Here is an 18,510-nt window from a genome sequence, read left to right as displayed (position 1 = left end):
TCCTCGGGGGATGAAGGCCTCGCAGGGCAGCAGTGATGAGAGATGCTGCCACTTGCTCCTCTTCCTCGGGGGATGAAGGCCTCGCAGGGCCCTGTCCCTCCAGGCATCAAAGTTTTCGCTCGGGGCTGACTTTGGCAGCGGTTCCCAGCCCCGGCATCACCGAGGGCTGGAGGTACCTGCTGGTGGTGGGGAAAAAATGCGTTGGGGTGTAAAATAAAACCACTGGCGGGGTGCAGGGGGATTTCCGTGCGCTCAGGGCCGGTCCCTGCGGTGCCCGATGCTGCGGGGTGACCGAGGACACCGGGCCCTGGCGTGGAGCCGCAGAGCGTTGGCAGAAATAGCTCCCTGGAAAGAAAAACAGCGTCGGTGGCCAAGGGAAAGGGCCCAGGGGACACCCCGGGGTCGGGCTGGGCCCCCGCTCGCTCTGAAGACTTATTAGGGAAAAGACAGTTCTAGGGCCGGGGGGGCAGCGCGGGGGCCCCTTGCTGGGACGGTGCCGCGGCAGGATGGGGCTGGGGGGGCGCAGAGTCAGCCCAGCGCCCCAAACCCCCCCGAAGCCAGAGCTGTCGTCCCTCCCTGAGCCCCTGCTGCCAGGATGGGGATGGTCACTGCTGGGTGGGCGATGGCTGGGGGGGGGGGGAAGACCCCCCCTAGGCTGTGCCCGGGGCCGTGCACCCAGGGCAGCACCTGAGATGGGGCCTCTGTGTTAATTGGCGTGAGCTTTAATTAACAGCTAATGGGGACGAGGGGGAAGGTGGCCCTAGGGTGGGGTGCAGCCATGATGGGTGGCCCCGGGGACAGCCCCACCCCGGCTGCGGGGGGTCCCTGGGGTGCCGCGAGGATGCCCTCGAGATGTCACCTCGCCCCCGGGGAAACCGGGACAGTGGCAGCGACACCCCTTTCCCTGGTGGGGCTGGGGGGGGTCCATGCAGCGAGTTCACAAGTGCTCAGCCACCCTCCGCCCCCCCCTCCCTGACACCCCCACCTTGAACAGGGAACAGCGACGAGCCGGGGCGGACACGGGGCTCCTGGAGATGTGAGTTTTATTAATGGCGCCGTGGGATGGGGGGACACGGACAGGGCGTAGAAAAACATGTTGGGGAGCGGCGCCCGGCTCTGGGGTGATGGGCACTGGCAGCTCCTCCAGCCCGGCCGCAGCCTCTCCTCCTCCGCGAGGCTCCAGCCGACGCGGGGGGGCTGGGGGTTACGAGGCGGGAGGGTTAATGGGGGACGGGAGCGGGACGGAGGGGACGGGGCGGGAGCCACCCCGCAACGTCATTTGGGTTCAGTTGCGGAGAGAGACGAGAAAACGGCCAGAAAAGGAGCAACGATGGGGGCAGAGAAACCCTCCCGGAGACTGGTTTGGGGGGGGTGACGGGGAGGGAGGGGGCGGCTCGGTCCCGTGGGGACCACGCAGGTCCCTGGGGAGGGGGGGACCAAGGCAGCCCGTGGGGGACAGACCCAAAAATTCAGTGGTTGCATCTTCAAATAGAAAAATTACATCAGTGCCCGGGGCTGGGCAGGGCAGCGGTTGCGCAGAGGAAGGTACCAACCAAGGGGCATCGGGACGGGGTGGGGGGACGCCGGGGTGTCCCCGAGGCCGGGGGACCCGGGGCGAGGACCACACCCTGCTCCTCGCCGGGTCCCGCGCCGCGGGGCAGCCGCTTCCCGGAGCTGGGGGGGCCGCGTCCTGGCCCCCCCCCTCCGCCAGCGGCTGGGCGTCAGGTCCCGGCGTTCGGCTTGATGATGTGCATCAGGGCGCTCCTGAGACTGCCCCGGCTGGGGGAGCGGGCGGCGGGCGGGGGGCGAGCGGCCTCGGCGGCATCCCCCCGCAGCTCCATCTCGATGGTCATGACGACTTTGGGGGGCCGGGGGGCCCCGGCGTCCGCCCCCGCGATACCTTCCCTGCCCGCTAACCGCTATTTCTTATCCTTGCGGGAGTCTCCGGGGGCTCCCTTGGTTTTCTTCTCGCTCACTGCCTTGGTGCCGCGGCTGTGGTCCAGCATGGCGTAGAGCACGGGCGCCTGCGGGGATGGGGCAGCGTCGGTGCCGCGGGGCTTCACCCCCCGCCTCTCCTTCCACCCCAAAAGGTAGGAGAGGGCATCGCCCCCACCCCGGCCGAGCCGTTTTGCCCCCCCAACCCCTCGGCTCTCACCTGCCGGCTGCGCTTGGACGCGTCCTTGGCCGATCGCTGCAGCTTCCCCTTCTCCATGGCGCTGGAATGGGGGTGGGAAGGCAAAAAGGCGACTCAGGAAGGCCAGAGCCCGCCCCGTCCCGCCCGGCAGCCCCATTTCGGGGTGGTTTTGCCCTGCTCAGGCCGCGGGACTCACCTCAGCCGCCGCTGCAGGGCCACCTGCCGCCGCAGCCAGCAGTAGCGGATGAGATAGACGAGGGCCACCACCACGGCCACCAGCAGCAGAGCCCCGGCGATGACGGAGCCCAGCACGACGCCGTAGCGGGTGGGCACTGCGGGGACAGCAGCACCCTGTCAGCCCTCCCAGTCAGGGCGGGGGGCACGGCGGGGGGGGACCGGCAGCGCCGTACCTTTCTCCAAGACGTAGAGCGTGACCTGGGAGGACTTGCCCACGATGTCGGGGGGGTTCTTGACGTCGCAGGTGAAGGTGCCGTTGTCGGTGTAGTCCAGGTTGTGGATGACGATGGAGCCGTCCTTGCGGCGGGGGTTGCCCACCCACTCCATCCGCTCCTTGAAGCTGCCCACGTCATCGATGTAGGGCTGGCCCTTGGCATAGTGGAATATCTAGCGATGGGGACAGACACACGGACAGCGGGGTCACGGGGGCTCTGGGCACGGCAGGGCCCCCCCCACCCCGAAGCGGAGCGGGAGCTTACGGAGATGCTGTCACGGGAGCCCTCGGCTTGGAAGTGCCAGGTGATGGAGATGTCCTCGGAGATCCACTCGCTGGACCAGAAGCTGCAGGAGAGGGTGACGTGGGAGCCGACGGTGCCGTACACCTCCCGCTGCGTGTACACGTGGATGGACAACGTCGGGGACAGCCCTGCTGGGGGCACAGACCCGTCAGCCCCAGGGGGGACCCCGGCATGGGGATGGTGCCCCTCGCCGGGCCGCTGGACAGTCTGTGCCCCCGCGCCGGCCCCATGCCTGGCCCCGTGCTGCTACCAAAAGGCTTTTGTTGGCCCTGGAGAAAACCCAAGGGCTGGTGGGGGACAGCGGCTCTGTGACACTGTGGGTGCCTTTGTGGGGAGCCTCCGCCCTGGCGTCCCCACAGCCGCCTGGGAGGGGACCGTGTCCTGGCGCCGGCTGATGCCCGGGGACGGCGGCAGGGCCAGGCCAGCAGCCAGCACCCCTCGCCTGCCCCAGGGAGGTGGCTGGTGCTGGGACTCTCCTTGTGGCCCGGTGATGGTCCCGGCGCGTTGTCACCGCTGGTGATGGCCCCAAAAGCTGACGTGTGGGTGGCTGCCAGCCCCGCGGTCACCTCCCAGGGCTCCCAGTACCCCCCAGCACCGGGGATCAGCACTTCAGGAGCAGCAGCCCTGGTCCCCTGTCCCCGTCCCCACCTTACCCAGCACCAAGAGGAGCCCGGCGAGGAGGAGGAGGCGGCTGCGGCTGCCCCCGGCACCCTGCGACATGGTGGCTGCCTGTCACCGGCCGGCTCCGAGCCGCATGGAGGGCTGGCGGTGCACGGGGCCCGGCGGCGTGCCGAAGGGTGCTGGCGGGAAGGGGGCCGAGGTTTAAGAGCAAGCAGCGGCGGGTGATGCCGGCGGCGCCCCGGCCTCGGGCCAATGGGCGCGGGGCAGCCGGGGGGGGGCACAGGGGGTGAAAGGGGGCATTTAGTGCGGCCATGGGCGAGGAGGGGGAAGCATGCAGCGGGGGGGGCCGCACACACAGCGCCCTTTGTCCGGCCGCATTCCCGCCCGCGGCGGAGGCGGCTCGGCAGGAATGTGGCCGGAGCCAGGGGGCAGCGGCACTCGGCCGCGGTGCCCGGTTGGTCCCAGGGACTGGGGTCTTGCAGCGGCCATGCCACGGGCCACCGCCGCGTCCCCTCCTGTCCCGCGGGCACCGGGCGGTGCTGGCAGCTCCTGCCCCATCGTGTGGGGCTCACCGGCGGGCGCTGCCAGCCCCGGCCAAGCATGCTCCCAGCAGCCTCTGCTCGGCTCCATTTTGGGGTGAAAACACAGCTTTGAGAGGGCAGGGATGGACAGGACCCCCCGCAGGGTGCAAAGCTGGGAGCCACCGAAGTGCCACCGCCCCGCGCAGAGCCCGGGGCAGGGCTTTGCCCAACGGCCTCGCGGCTGCGCCGGCACCAGCTGAGGAGGAAGGGTTTTGGGGTGAAAAACTGCAAAGTGGGGTTTTCCTCAGAGGGGTTTTGAGCCAGAGGTCCTGGCTGGGGGAGAGCGTGTGGGTTACGGGCGGTCCCAGGGGCAGGGGCGGGGGGTCCCGGGCAATCCGGGGCTAACGGCGGGGGGAGCGGGCAGGGCTGGGGGTCCTGAGGGGTGTCAGGACGGTCCCGGGGGTGACGGGGGGTCCCGGGCGGCCGCCGGCAGCGGGACCGGAAGTGCGTCACGGCCGCGTCCGGCGTGCGGGGCCTCCAAGATGGCGGCGCTGGCGTTGAGGTGACTCCGGGGGGGCCGGACCGCGCCGTGTCGGGACCCGCCGCCCCGGCAGAGGCTGCGCGGCGCCGCGGGCGGACGGGCCCGGTTGTCCCGTCGCGGCGGGGCCTGGGGCCGCCGGGCGGGGACAGCCCGGCCGCGGGGGGGGGGCGGCTCCCCGGAGCCGCTGACGGAGCCCCGGCCCGGCCGGGCCGCGCGGTGCCCCGGCCCCGGAGGGGTTCCTGCCCCGGCCGAGCTGTGGAGAACGGCCCCCGGTGCGGGAACGGGCCCCGCCGCCCACCCCCCCCGTCCGCCCCGCGACAGCCCCTGGGCCCGGGCCGGTGCCGGGCCCGGGCCGGTGCCGGTCCCGCCCCGGTCCCGGCGCCGTCGGGCACGGCCGTTTCCGAGGGACTCTCCGGGGCTCTGGAAGCGCTGACGCTTCGCGGCTTGTTCCGTGGGGACGGGGCCCGTGTCTGCCGGCCGGGGCAGGAGCCTGGACCCCCCGGGCTGCGGGGCGGCCGGGGCCCCGCGGGGCTGCGGTCAGCGGCTCAGCCCCGCCTCGCCCGTCCCTCGGCCTGTGGCTCCCGGTGGCCTCGGCCGGGCGGACCAACGTCCCCGGTACCAGCCAGCCGGGCCGGGGGGTGTCCCCCGCCTCGCAGGGCCGCCCCCTCGGGTGCTGGGGGCTTCGCAGGAGCCCCGTGTCCCGCCGTGCCCGGGCGGTGCTGGGGGCAGCGGGGACGGGCCCGAGGTGCCTCTTCCCACCCGCCGCCCCGGAGCGCTTTGAGCCGCCCCCGGGCCGTGACTGTCCCCTCCCGGCCCCCGCTTCCCATGTTCTCTTCAGTGTCAGCCTGGAGACGGTGTTTGGGGTTTCATTCTCCTAATTTATTCTCTTTCTGGCGGCAGTCGGAGCCGTCGTGCTTTGGAAGGCCCTTGGCTGTGTGTATGGGTTGGTTTGACGGCAGGGTCTGCCGGCACGGCAGGGGCGGGGGGCTCCGATCGCCTCTGGAGCGGGCGCCCGGCGCTGCTGCTCGAAAAACGAGGGAAGTCGCTCGGTCTGGTTTGGAGCCTGTGCCTGATAACTCATCTCGTGTCTGCTTCTGCTTGTCAGATGAAAAAGCATATATAATCGCTTCTCATTTGCCTCCTCCGTGGTGAAATCCAAGGGATTTTTATAGACCTGTCTTGCAGGATGAAAGTTAACGGTGTCTGTCGCCGTGACACGGAGCTGATGCTGCTCCAGAGCTGTCCCCCGCAGCTCCCGGAATCCTCCCCCTGAGCCGAGGGGGCTGCGTGCGGGGTGTGGGCAGCCCGGGCTGTTCCCCACCGGGCGCTGCCACTTTACGCTTGTCCCACTCCGGCCCCGCACGAGCAGCCGCGCTGTCGGGTCCCCGATAATTAACGTTGTCTGGGGGGTCCCTCCGCGGGGGCAGGGCAGAGCGGCAGGTGGGTTGGGTGCTGGGGAAAACTCTCAGTGGAGGTCTGGAGGATCCTCTTTTAGGGCTAATTCTGTTTAAAAAAACATGTTTATCAGTGATCTGGAAGAAAATGCAAGTTAATGGCGGGAAAGCTGGAGAAGATGCAACAACTTAGAGAATGATAAATAATGAAGAGGACAGGTCCTTGGTACAGAGTGACCTTGGTTCTTAGCTGGAGGCTGTGTTTTGCAAGCGACAGTCGTTGCACTGAAGCAAGATGTAATGCTTTACATCTTAAAAAAAAATACTAAAATTGAGCCAAGAGGATGGGGAGTTCTCGCTGGGGAGTTTAGCTTTGAAAAAAACGCAAATGCGTTGTGGGTTTTATTCTTGGTTTTGAATATTGTGTGCGATTCGGAGCCAGCCCTCCCTCTTCTGCTGCAGAAGAGTCTTGAGTGGCTTCTGAACAGGGAGAGATGAAGTAGGTTGGGCCTTTTAATCTGGAGAAGAGGACTGAGGGGGGCATGAGCGAGGGGTGTAAATCATTAATGGGCTGCGGGCGGAGATTTCTTGTTCACCTCCTCTCCCCTGCCCAAGAACCGGGGGAAACGTTGCCCTGCAGCGTGGGGTGGATCCTGCATGGCCGAAAATTCGTGAATCCAGCCACGGCACCTCCTAAAAACCTGCTGTGCTTCAAGTCCAGCCTTTGAACGCGAGGGAGGATTTTGAAAGGAAACATCCTAACGATCATTTACACAGGAACTCAGAGTGGTTAATAATAATGACTTTTGTTTTGGATTTACACCTGGTGAAGAGCTGCCTCCAGATGTTTTTCCTACCACGTCCTTGAGAGCGGCTGTAGGACACTGAGCTGCGTTTATCTACCGCTGTGAGCGAAGCAGCACGAGATGCTGGTACAGATGCTTGTGCATTTGAGAAGATTAATTAGTGTTTGTCGCTGTGCTGCAGAGGAGCACGCCAAACGTTTTTATGCACCTTGTTCTCGTCGAGTTGTCAGGAAAGGCAGCGCTGCCTGTTACACTTTGTCCTGGCGAGCAGCGAGCGGGCGCCGCAGATTCCAGCCCACATCTGCAAACGCTCGAGCTGTGCTGGGCCGGGGGCCCGTTCCTCCCCGTTCCTGGAGAGATGCCCTTGAATGTCAGAGTTGTGGTTGCCACAATCGCTCCGCAGAGAGTGGCTCCCACTCCTTCGGGCACCACAAAATCCCTTTTTACCTCCCGCTGCCAGCCTCGGCGCGGCTGAAACGCCGCGTGTGCTGGGCTGTGGCAGGGACGTCCCACCTCGCCGGTGCTCGGAGCTTAACAAAGGGCAACAGAAACGCTGTAATTAAAACAAGTGTTTGGAGGAAGGGGAGGTGATGTCTTCATCTCGGACGTGTGGAGAGCGGTGGCCTGAACCAGCCCTTTCCACGGCACTTGGCGGATGTGCCTTTCTGGGGATGTGTCATGCCCGCCCCGATAATTGCTGTAGTGAGAGTGAGAACTGGACTGTGAGCGTGGCTGTGAGCTGAGGGCTGTTTGTGTCTGTCTGACAAACAAGGTGTTACAGCTGAGCAGACTAATTACAGGGTGTCACAAACAATGAACCCCAGGGCAGAGTCTAGAGACTCTCGTTAAGAGCTTGGCGTAGGAGAGAGATTTGTCGAGGAACAGCCCAGATCCTCTCGTGTTAAGAGTGATTTTAAGATACGAACGGCCAAAGTGGCGAATCCCCTCCCAGCCCCCTCTTGCTGGCGTTTTCAGGCGTTTGTCTGGCGCTCACAAAGCCTCTCTCTCTCCTCTCTTACAGATGTGTCGGTCGGCGATGCCTGCTGGCTCGGCTTGGCCCCAGCCTTTCTGTGCGACAGTGAGTCCGAGGTTTTACTGAGAGTAACGGGATTAAGTTCTTCCCACGGGATCCCCCTAAGGCTTTGGGGTGTACGTGCGCTCCATCTGCTCAGTAATTCTGGTCAATCAGCGCCGTGTGTTGGGTGGGCGCCGGCCAGCTCACGCCACACGAAGGCACGGCCCAGGGGGGCTGTGGATGGGGTGAGGGCAGAGCCTGGCCGGCTGTCGGGGCGGGCCGGGGTCTCTCGCAGGGGCAGCAGAACCCCTGCACCCCTCCGTACCTGAGGGGGGCTGCGAGCCGCGGAAGTCCCCGTGTTCCTGTGCTTCGTGCTGCCAGGCTTAGGGAGAAATCGTTATTTTCTGCTAAATTGGGCTGTAAGTGTAATTGCTGTGTAATCTCGGGAACATTAAATTACAAGCTCTTTATTTGGTACAGTGTGCAATTACCGTGGCAGTAAAGAGCAGGTTGCATGTTATCAGGATTATATAATGTGTGATCTGATATCCTATACCCTGATTAGGATGGTGCTGGGGGGGAGGATTCCAGCGCAGCAGCTTCCCATCCCCGTGGTGTTGCTGTGGTTCACTGGGGAGCGCTGGCAGCGACCCTCCCCTCGGCCGGGCCCTGCGCAGCCGGAGCTGGGCTCTGTGCGGCCGCGGCCAGCCAGGAGCTCGCGGTCAGCGGAGCCCGGCCTTCCACCCCTGCCCATCTGCCCGCACCTCCCGTCTCCTCTTCTTCCGCAGCGTTGTCCCGATGGGAACGACGGCCAAGGAGGAGATGGCCCGCTTCTGGGAGAAGAACACCAAGTCCAATCGCCCCTTGTCCCCTCACGTCACCATTTACAAGTAAGAGCCTCTCGGCCTCCTCAGCATCGCGCTGGGGCTCCTCTGGGCTCTGGCACGCGGCAGCCCCGGAGGCACCCTGGGGTGGGAGGGCTGAGCACGTTCCCGCTCCCCCCTCGGGCGGAGCACGGGGAGACCCCCTGCACGGCGCTGTGACCCGTCTGAGCTGTGCGGGGGGTCACAGCCGCCCCCAGGAGCTGATGACACCCGCTGTTGCACACGGGGTGTCGCGGAGGGGTGCAGCCCCCCGGCGCTGGGGCAGCGTTCTGCTGGAAGGCGGCGGCTGCGCGGAACGGCGCGTCCTCCCGCTGCGGAGCCGGCGGTCCTCGGGGGCGGGGGCCACCATGGGACTCTCGGGTTCCCTCCTCAGAGGTGACAGCGTCTTTGGGGCCACCTCCGACGCTTTTCCAAGTTCTTTCGTTGAGCCTGGATGTCCCAACCCTGCCCCTTTGTTCCTAAACTGTCTCCTGTTTTCATCTCCTTTTAAGCTTTCTCAGCAGACGCCCTTCCCCTTCCCAGGCCCGTGCCAGTGGCATTTGCCATTCCCAAGCTGCCTCTGCAAATTCCCCCGTCTCCCCCTTTTGCTCTGGCTGGATTCCTTGAATAACTCCGAGAGCAGAAGCACCCGCCCGCAGTGCGGAGCTCTCTAGGAACAGCGGGGCTGTGCAGCGTCCCGTGGTGCGGGGCCGGTTTTGCTGACGGTGTGCCCTGTCTTGCAGGTGGTCGCTGCCCATGGCCATGTCCATCACGCACCGGGGCACCGGCGTGGTGCTGAGCTTAGGTGCGTGCGTCTGCCCCCGCTCGTGGTGCCGGAGGGTGGGGGCTGCGGGAGGGAAGACCCCCCTGATTCAGAGACGTGGCTCCAGCGGATGTTTTCTCCCCTCTGTCCCCAGCGTCAGCAGCAGGTTTTCTCCTGGGAAACCTGCGCTTTCTCCTCCTTTCTCCGTCCCCTGAACATCTCCCCATCCCCATCTCTCTGTCCCTGGGTCCTCTTGTGCCACGAGTGGCTCCGGTGCTGCAAAGGGGACGCTCCCCGACACGTACGAGCCTTCGAAGCCTCTGCAGCACCGGGCTTGGCCCGGCCGTTTGCTTCCCCCAGCCTGGGAAAGGCCGATCAGCCGCTCTAGTTCTCAGCCCTTCTCTTCCACGGCTGTTTTTTGCTGGTTTATCCTTAAGGAGACGCCGTGTGAGGGAAGGGCTGACAGCCAGGCAGAGCTCGGGGGATTTCCCTTAGCGCAGGTGGAGAGTTTCAGTTTTCTGGGAGCAGCTGCTGCTTTCCCAGAGGTCCCAGTGGGGGAGAAGGCAGCACCAGCATTAAACCCAATAAACTCTCTCCAGCAGTTGGACCTGCATGGTTTGCCCAAGTGACAGGACATCCAGCTGGGAAGGGCTGTGCCGTCCCCACTAACGCTCTCTCAGGGCAGCAGGAAGGTGCTTCTCCGGTAGCTCGCTGTCGGCGGGGAGCTGGGTTGGTGTTTGCAGAAGGGCAGAGAGTGAAGGGACTCAGAAAAGGTGCAGGAACTTGTGTTCTTCACCCGGCAGCGAGCAGGGGCAGCAAGGGCCTCCCAGTCGCCTTCCTGCTCCGGCCCGTTAGCCCCCGCCGGGGGGGAAATCGCCCCCTTCCTAGGCTGAAGGAACGTGGCTTCTGCCGACCGCAGCTCAGCAGCTGGGAGAAGGAGGGGGAAGTGCTCGGCTCCTCTCCGTCAAGGCCTGTCATTACAGCAGCCTCTGGCTTCCTGCGCGTCTCGCAGGGCGAACGCCGCGGCCCTTGAGGAGACGAGTGGCGGAGCGAGGAAGCAGCTGGTTGTCAGCCGAGGCGCACGCCAGCGGGGCGCAGCGCAATCAGCGCTATTGAGCGGAGGGTGAATCGCAACTCGGTCGTTCCCGTTCTTTTGGCAGCACCATCTGCACGAACCCTCTTGGCCTAAAAACGAGGAGGAGAAGCTGCCGCGGTGCCTGCAGCCAGCGCAGCCGCTTTGTCTGCCCGTTCCTTTGCTGGTTGCTGCCTGTGCCGGCGGCTGCTCTGCCCCGAGGTGTGGATCCGGGGACTTTGCTGAAGAGCTGCCGCCTTAACCTTTCAGAGCTTCATTGTTCCTTTAGCCTCGAATTTGGGCTGGTTTGGCTGCAATTGCATGAGCTCGCACCAGCTGGTCTCTGGGTGTTGTACAAGTAGTGCAGGACCCGGATTTGGGGCGTTGCAGCCGCAGTTCGAGCCCTCGGTGCCCTGAGGTGCCTCGTCAGGGTGCAGCCGGTGCTGCCGCCCGGTGGGCAGAGCGCTTCCCCCTGCTCCTTCCTCCCATGAGCTGATGGTTCAGGCCTGTCACCAAACCAGGGACAGAGAGGTGGCCTGGGGCTCTCTGCGGGCAGCGAGGGGTTGGAAACGCTTCTGCCAGCCTGACCTGCGGGCTTTGTCTTCCCCAGGAGTCTCCCTCTTCGGCCTGGCCGCGCTGCTGCTCCCGGAGCAGTTTCCCCACTACCTGGCCATGGTGAAGTCGCTCAGCCTGGGGCCCGCGCTCATCTACTCCGCTAAGTTCGCTCTGGCTTTCCCCTTCTCCTACCACACCTGGAACGGAGTCCGACACCTTGTGAGTAGCCTCCGCGAGGGGCCGGGGGTCGAGGGAAGGGAAACATGGGCCGGCTGCGGGAGCGCCGGCTGCGGCATCTGGGAAGGTGCCCTTGGAAATGGGAATTAGTCACCTCAAGTGCTTCAGAACTTCAGCGCTATTTTTGGGTATGTTTAAGTTGCCGTGCTGGTACTTGAGCGGGCGGCGCAGCTGGCGGGAGCATCCCCCTGCGCCTCCTCGGCTGCGGGGAGGGACAAGGGGCGGCAGGAGCCTCCTCACAGCCCCGGGACGTGTCTGCAGAGCCGCGGGCTGAGCCCTGCCGAGCTGCCACCCGTTATCTCACCTCGTTGTGCAGCCGTTGCGCTCTGATCTTCAAGAGCTTTGTATTATTTAATGAGCGCAGAGGACGCGTGGCAGAGGATTGGGGACGGCGCTGCCTGCACAGGAATAACCTGTGATGTTCGCCCTGGCTGAAGCGAGGAACAAGCAGCTCCGTTCAGCGGAGCTTCCTGTATTTGACAAAGGAGGGGGAGCCGGAGCACTGAGTGTTTCTTGCTGGGAAGAGTACAAGACGTGCTGCTTTTTGTAGCTGATTTTGTGTTTTCTGTAGCTCCAGATAGGTTCGGTTTTTACAGGAGCAAATCGCAAAGGCAGCTGGCCTGGAGCGTGACACGATCCTTCTGCTCGGGGTGGGGGGAGCGTCACGTGCAGAGCCGCGCTGCAGATGTGGACTTGCGCTGCGGGTGCCGAAGGCTCCCAGTGTTTCCAGCATGGAAACGCGGGATTTGAGCACTGCTGGATGTCGTATCCTGCCCCCGAGAGCAGCCATACGAGGGGCTCGTGCCTGAGTGCCAGGCGGCACCTGGCCAAGCTGTCGGGGTGAGCGACAGCCGTGTGCTGTGAGAGGAGCCCTTGGGGCGGACGCCGGCAGCGCTGAGGGTGCTCGTTACCCACCTTTCCGGCGCCCGGCGTCAGACCAGGTCTCGGAGCACGGGGCCTGCAGCCACCTGAGCCCCGCTCCCTCGTGGAGATGCTGTCGGGCCAGTGGAGCCGTCACAGCCGGCTGCTTGTTCGGAGCGTCGTGAGCCGAATGCGTGCTGAAGTCCCTGCCGGCACGTATATACCAGGATGCCAATTAAATTGTCTGCGAAGGAAACCAGCAGTGCTGGCCCCCGGCTGCGCTCAGTCAGTGACAGAAGGGGAGTCCACGGAGAGCAGGTTCAGTTTAGTGCCTCTGCCCCAGGTGCTTTGAGCCCCGGAGCTCGCTGTGGGCTGGGGGCAGCTTGTGCTGCCCAGGCTGCCCGCAGCCACCCCGGCTCCGCTCGGCTGAAGCCAGGAGAGGCGCAAACCGCCCCCACCGGTACCTGGGGACGGAGCACCCGGGGGCACCCTTCAGCATCCCCCCGCCCTCGGGGTACGCCTGGCTGCTGTGGCTCGTGCCCGGGAGTGGACGCAGAGGTGTGGGGGGCTGAGGCTCATCCCGCCCGCTCCGCTCTGCCCGCGGGGATGTCGGTGCTGCCTCAGATCTGCGGCTTGTGCCGCGCTTTGTAACCTACTTCTGTCAGCGGGAGAGAAGCGAGCGGAGAGCAGCTGCCGCTTCTGAAGCCAACCTGGCGCTGCGGCTGCTGGGGATTAGGGAGAGCTCACGGACGGCTTTGCCGACAGATGCAGGGGTTTGGTGGGGGATAAGCTTCCTCTGGCACGGCACGCGCCTGCCTGCACCCCCAGAGACCCCTGCCCGTTGCCCTGCAGCGGTGGGCGCTTGTAGCCCTCCCACTGGCCCAAAGGTTGGTTTTTGGGGTGATCTGGCCAGCTTTTACCAGACAGCTGGTGCCTTTCTGCCTGCGTCTGGCACATCCCCGTCCCAGCTCTCTGGAATTAACCCTGATGTATCTCATTTTTCTTGCAGGCGTGGGACATGGGGAAGGGGTTCAAGATCCCCCAGGTCAACCAGTCCGGGGTGCTGGTCCTGATCTTGACCCTGCTCTCCTCTGCGGGCCTCGCGGCGATGTGAAGGAACCTGCCGGTTGATGGCCTCCCTTTTTTTTGGAAGATTTGCTCCGTCCTGGCCCACCTCAAGATGTGTGTGGAGAGGGAGGCGGGAGGACAGGCTCCTGAGTAACTACAAATCTTTGGGGAAGGTGACGCTTCTCCTCGCAAATCTTGTGTGTGATCAGAGTTGCTTTTCGTTAGCCCGGGTGACGTGCTAACCCCCTCGCAGCAGTCTCCGGCCGTGCCACACGCCCAAGCAGCCACAGAAAGCTGGGCACAAACCAGCTGATCCTGGCACGTTCAGTTGCTCGCAGAGAGCTGCCTGGCTTCTTCCAGGCGAGCTCCGGGGCGTTTCTTTTCTCTGCTCTGTCCCCAGGCTTGAGACAATGCTGAATCTGTGTCCCCCAGGTCCGAGTGGGCTCAGGGACGGCTGCTTGTGCGTGTGTAGGCCCAGCCAGGACAAGCCTCTGCATTGAGGCAGCCCATGCCAGGGCAGGGAGAGCGGGTGGAGCTGCCAACGCCGGCACCCGCCAGGGGAACGGGGGGTCGGTGCCATCCAGGTGCCGCAGCAGCCGCGGGACCCTGCGCTCTCCAAGCCCGGCAGCGTGAGCTGCCTGGGACGGGGTGCTCGGACCCCTGGAGTGAATCCCCGCTCCTCCTTATCCCTGAACATGTCACAGTTCAGCCAGTTTTGGGGCCCTGGAGCCCCTGCCCGTGAAAAACGTCCGATTTTCCCCTGTTAGGAGGTAACTCTGTCCCTGGCGCAATGGGAGGGACGTGGTTTTCCTGTTGCCACCAGCTCTCGTTCCAGCACTTGTCACTCGTCCACCTTCGCAATAAAGCAGCCTTGATCCTCCGCACCGAGACCCTGAGTTTGTGCTGACGCGTCGCTCAGGTGAAGTCGGCCGGGAAGGGGCGTTTTGCCCTGGGATCCTGGGAGTTGCCACTTCCCGAAGGAGCCGGGCGATGGAAAAACAAACTGTTGGCAGCGCTGCGAGGCAGGTGCAGCGCCCGACCGTCGGAGGTGCTGGGTGCGGGGTTGACTTGTCTGGGGAACGCTGCCAGCCCAGGAGAAAGGAATTTCCTACCTGGGCTGCGGTGGTTTGTGCTGGCACAAACGCCTGTGTGAGGCGCAGGAGCTTTTCGCTCAAATTAGCCAACTTTGAACGTCTCCCACTGGGAGCAAAGCTTTGTAGAGAGCACGCTGCCTGCCAGGAGCTTTGTCCTGCTTTCCTGTCCCAGCGAGGGTCTCGGCTCTGTTTCAGGAAGGATCCTCCTTCCCACTCACATCACCAGCCGGCAAAGTGTCGGCTTTTGGGGAACATCTGCTCCGAGGGGGCTTTTGATGGAGACCCGAAGGAGCGGCAGGAGGGGGCTGGTCCCATAACACGCTCCGAGGCCGCTCGCACCGGCCAGGCTCGTTTCCATGCGACTGCTTTTCCTTCTGCTGATCCGAGCCCCGTCCCTGCTGCTCAGCTCCGCCACCTGCCCGCCGGCCCTAACAAATCTGCCACTCCTTTAATGAGCAGAAGGCATCGCAGCCCCGAGGGGACGTGGAGCCTCGGAGATGAGAAATCACGGAGGAGGGAAAACGCTGCTGTCAGCGTGGCGGAGGGAGAAGACTTAGAGCCGAATCCGTTTGGTGTAGCCGCACACCCCAGCAGGAGAGAGCTTCTGGGTGAAAAACGAACGTATTTTAGCTTTAAACCAATTACTTCCTGCAGTTGCTGAAATGGCTTTTATTTGGAAGCCGCTTCTGCTCGCTAATGAGCTGTTCTGTGCTGCGCGCCAGCTGCTGACAAGAGTTCGGCTTCGCTGCGTCTCGGCTGCGCAGCGCAGACTTGATTTCCCTTTGGCGGGCGGCGGCGGGGGCAGGTGGGACACGGAGCCAGACCCGCTTCTCTTCCCCCCCCTGCGAGAGACGGGCCGAGCAGGGGATGAAGCCCCTCCGGCCGGGGGGTTCTGCCGCTGGGCAGGGGCCGGCCGAGCCCCGAGCGGCTCCAGCACCAGACGCTGTTACATGGGACGAACCGGGGCACAGCCCCGAGAGGGCTCCGTGTCCGACGGGGGCAGCCTGGACCTGCCCAGGGCTCTGCCCTGAGCTACCAAAACCAAACAGCGGGATTTATTTTTTTAAAAAAAACCTGTATTTTTTCAACTGCCACAAAAACACAAGCGTGGGCCGTGCGGTGCCGTCCCAGTGCGGCCTCGCTCGGGCTTTGCCGCGTTCCCCGCGGGGCAGGACGGGGTTTTCTGTGTGCGTGGCCCAAGGGGCCGATGGTTTGCGGGAGAGGCCGGGAGCAGCCGGGGAGGGGAAGGGGGAGAGCGAAGCTGGCGGCTCTCACGGTGCTTCCTCCGGGCGCGGCCTCTCCCCGTCCCGCACGGGGGGATGCCCCGAGCCTGGGGCTCTGCCCCCCCAGGGCTCGGCCTCCGCGGAGCCCCCCCGGCGGGGTGGCGCAAGGAGCAGTGGCCTTGCTCGGAGCGTGGGGGGCCAAGGCCGAGCCGGCGTCCCCGCGTCGGTCTGTCCCAGCAGGCTGGTGGGAGCGCGGGCTCCGTCCCTCGGGCCCGGCCTGCCGGGATCAGGGCTGGCACGGAGCCGCTCCGGGGACGCGTCTGCCTTCGGCGCGGAGGGCTGCCGGGGGAGCCGTGCCGCGGCTCCTGCTCCGGGACCAGGCGGCAACTCCAGCGCTGCCCCGGCGGGAGGGACGCCCTCGCTGGATGCCCGACTGCTCCTTCGGGAAGGCTCCGTGGTGGTTTGCGTGTCCCACCGAGGCTCCTGGGGCTGCAGGAGGGAGATGTGCGCTACGCTCGTGGTGCCGAGATGGGGACGGGGGCAGCGGGAGGAGCGGGGGGCAAACGGGCGGGGCAGAAATCCTGGGGCAGGTGGGTCTGGGTCAGCCCCGGCTGCTGCGAGGGGGTGCTGCGGGGCCGGGCTCCGTGCTGGGCTCACGAGGCACCGTTGCTGCGGTCTCCAGGGAAAAGCAGGGGGTGGAAATGGGGTGCTGGGGGCTGCGGGAACCTGTCTGCATCGAGGAAGCCCCTATTCTTGGATGTTTTTCTCTGGGAGGAGAGCGGCAGCTTGTGAGCTCCTCCTGCCGGCACAGCAGCGGCCGCGGCGGCCCGGGCACCCTGCCAGCCCCGCGGCGAAGAGCCTGGGTTTGGGGGCAAGCGGAGGGAGCCCGGTCCTGAGCACAAGCGGAGATGGTGGCCCAAGCACTGGGCGCTGCCTCGTTGTACAAAACACCCCTGAAATCTGCTCGTGGGCAGTTCCCAACCCCAGAAACCTCCCAGCATTCGCCTCCCGCAGCGCAGGGACCGCGATTTGTGCTGGCTTGTGAAGCTGCCCCGGGAGATGGACCCCCGGGAGAGGGACCCCGGGAGAGGGACCCTGGGAGAGGGACCCCGGGAGATGGAGCCCCGGAAGATGGACCCCCGGGAGATGGACCCCCGGGAGATGGACCCTGGGAGAGGGACCCTGGGAGAGGGACCCCGGGAGATGGAGCCCTGGAAGATGGACCCCCGGGAGATGGACCCTGGGAGAGGGACCCTGGGAGAGGGACCCTGGGAGAGGGACCCCGGGAGATGGAGCCCTGGAAGATGGACCCCCGGGAGATGGACCCCGGGAGATGGACCCCCGGGAGATGGACCCCGTCGACCGGCCATAGCAGAGCCCCAGGTGGCAGCGTCCCTGGACCCCAGTGGGGGTCACTTACCTTCCCGGTGATCTCCGTCCAGAGGCCATTGCGGGCGCGGGTCAGGGTGGTGGGTTGGTGGATCCAGCCCAGGAGCCGCGTGGCGGCAGCGGCCGAGCGGGAGGTCAGGTCCAGCCTAGCCGGGGGAATCCTCAGCGGCATCTCCCAGGTCCCCACAAATGTGCCCCACGGGGAGGCCTGGGAGGAAGAGGGGGGCCCGGTGAGGGAGTCCCGGTGCCAGCTGAGGGACAGGAGCTGCCACCTCCGCTTGGGTTCCCGTGGATCTGGCTCACCTGGGAGCGGGGCACGGTGGGGAGCAGGTGCCCCCGGTCATCAGCGATGATCTGCGTGGAGCCCTCCCGCAGTGAGGGGCGCTGGGGGAGCGGCGGGGGGGATGTGTGGATGGGGGTCCCAGGGGGGTCCCGGGGGCCCAGGCTAGGGCTGGGGGCGTCCCGACAGTCCAGGCCAGGGCTGAAGGGGGTCCAAGGGGGATCCCAGGGATCTAGGCCGGGACTGGAGGGGGTTCTGGGGGATCCAAGGGGTCTAGACTGGTGCTGGGGGATCTTGGGGGGGTTCCTGGGGTTGCGGTCTGGGACGAAGGGTGGTTCTGGGTGTCCAGGGAGGGGTCTGGCCCAGAGCTGAGAGGTTCTGGGGGGTCCCAGGAGTCCAAGCTGGGGCTGGGGGGACCTCAGGAGTTGTCAAGGCTTGGACTGGGGGGGTCCTGGTGGTCTGGGCCGGGACTGAGGGGGTTTCCAGGGGGTTCTGGGGGTCTGGGCTGAGGCTGAGGGGTCTCGGTGGGGTCAAGGCTGGGGCATGGAGGGTCCCGGGGGTCTGCGCTGGGGCTGGGGGGATCCCAGGGGATTCCAGAGGTCCAGGCTGGACTGGAGGGGGTTATGGGGGGTCCCAGGGGTCCAGGCTGGGGCTGAAGGGGGTCCCAGGGGGTTCTGGGGGTCTGGGCCGGGTCTGGGGGGGTCCCGGTCGGGGGGTACCTGCCGGCCGGGTCGGGGCACGCTCCAGTTCTGCAGGCGGCGGGAGCTGAAGGCGTCCTCGTACTGTGGGGAGAGCGGGGCCGGGGAGAGCGGGGCCTGGCGCCGGGACCCCCCGGGACCCCCCGGAACCCGTCGGGACCCCCCGGAACCCCCGGACCCCCCGGGACCCCCCGGGACCCCCCGGCCCCCACCTGCCCCGCGCCGTAACGCGCCGCCATCGCCGCGCGCCGTCTCCTGGCAACCGCCCCGCGTGACCTCGCGCCGCGCGCGACCCCTGGCGGCCGCGACGGGCGCTGCTGGGGGCGGGGCGGGGCCGGGGCGGGGCCGGTGACGTCATCGGCGGCCGCTCCCCGCCGTGCCCGGTGCCGGTGCCCGGTTTGGGGTCAAAGCTCGTTAAGGCCGGGCCGGGATCAGGGCTCGGCTCCGGCTGCGTCAGGCCTGAGGGCGGGTTTAGTGCCAGGGGCCGGGAGGAGCCGTGACCGCAGCGGCCCCGACCCCCCGGGACCCCCCCGCCCGCCCGCGGCCCTGCGGCCGGTGGGGGGCGTTAGGCCGGGCCTTTGGGGTCGGGTCGGCACCGGGGTTGGGCCCGGTGGGGGTTA

The 18,510-nt window shown here is 66.0% G+C and overlaps 3 protein-coding genes across 4 annotated transcripts; 1 reads left to right on the top strand and 2 right to left on the bottom strand.

Moving 5' to 3' along the window:
* Window positions 1-1,026: 1,026 nt before the first annotated feature.
* On the bottom strand, window positions 1,027-3,710 carry MPZ (myelin protein zero). The gene is given in 6 exon segments (XM_074809359.1): window positions 1,027-2,024; window positions 2,156-2,216; window positions 2,331-2,466; window positions 2,545-2,758; window positions 2,851-3,017; window positions 3,543-3,710. Coding segments are annotated over 6 exon segments (948 nt in total). The 5' UTR covers window positions 3,610-3,710; the 3' UTR covers window positions 1,027-1,721.
* Window positions 3,711-4,535: 825 nt separating this feature from the next.
* Window positions 4,536-14,086, top strand: SDHC (succinate dehydrogenase complex subunit C). Of its 2 annotated transcripts, XM_074809289.1 has the most exons (6): window positions 4,536-4,593; window positions 7,794-7,850; window positions 8,576-8,677; window positions 9,394-9,455; window positions 11,096-11,259; window positions 13,148-14,086. In XM_074809289.1, the coding sequence occupies exons 1-6, from the start codon at window positions 4,574-4,576 to the stop codon at window positions 13,250-13,252; spliced, it is 510 nt and encodes a 169-aa protein (XP_074665390.1). In that variant the 5' UTR covers window positions 4,536-4,573; the 3' UTR covers window positions 13,253-14,086. The 2 variants fall into 2 exon arrangements, with proteins under 2 accessions (XP_074665390.1, XP_074665391.1); XM_074809290.1 differs by lacking the exon at window positions 4,536-4,593 and having other exon boundaries at window positions 7,794-7,921.
* A 1,164-nt stretch (window positions 14,087-15,250) lies between these two features.
* On the bottom strand, window positions 15,251-18,151 carry CFAP126 (cilia and flagella associated protein 126). The gene is made up of 5 exons (XM_074809473.1): window positions 18,103-18,151; window positions 17,912-17,974; window positions 17,216-17,296; window positions 16,944-17,120; window positions 15,251-16,012 (listed from the first exon to the last, which is right to left on the bottom strand). Exons 1-5 carry the CDS (start codon window positions 18,127-18,129, stop codon window positions 15,572-15,574), a joined length of 789 nt encoding a protein of 262 aa, XP_074665574.1. The 5' UTR covers window positions 18,130-18,151; the 3' UTR covers window positions 15,251-15,571.
* Between the last annotated feature and the right edge of the window lie 359 nt (window positions 18,152-18,510).

The sequence above is a fragment of the Strix aluco genome, chromosome 30, assembly GCF_031877795.1.
Source record: "Strix aluco isolate bStrAlu1 chromosome 30, bStrAlu1.hap1, whole genome shotgun sequence".
Lineage (NCBI taxonomy): Eukaryota > Metazoa > Chordata > Aves > Strigiformes > Strigidae > Strix > Strix aluco.
Note: the sequence above shows the minus strand (reverse complement) of the source record. Positions and strands in the feature narration are given on the sequence as shown.

Excerpts from the sequence above, each read along its gene's own strand:
- SDHC (XM_074809289.1), top strand. The coding sequence starts at position 4,574 with ATGGCGGCGCTGGCGTTGAG. Across the intron at positions 4,594-7,793 it reads ATGGCGGCGCTGGCGTTGAG|ATGTGTCGGTCGGCGATGCC; the intron begins GTGACTCCGGGG and ends CCTCTCTTACAG. Across the intron at positions 7,851-8,575 it reads CCCAGCCTTTCTGTGCGACA|CGTTGTCCCGATGGGAACGA; the intron begins GTGAGTCCGAGG and ends CTTCTTCCGCAG.
- CFAP126 (XM_074809473.1), bottom strand. The coding sequence starts at position 18,129 with ATGGCGGCGCGTTACGGCGCGGGGCAG. Across the intron at positions 17,975-18,102 it reads CGCGTTACGGCGCGGGGCAG|TACGAGGACGCCTTCAGCTC; the intron begins GTGGGGGCCGGG and ends CTCTCCCCACAG. Across the intron at positions 17,297-17,911 it reads TGCCCCGACCCGGCCGGCAG|CGCCCCTCACTGCGGGAGGG; the intron begins GTACCCCCCGAC and ends CCGCTCCCCCAG.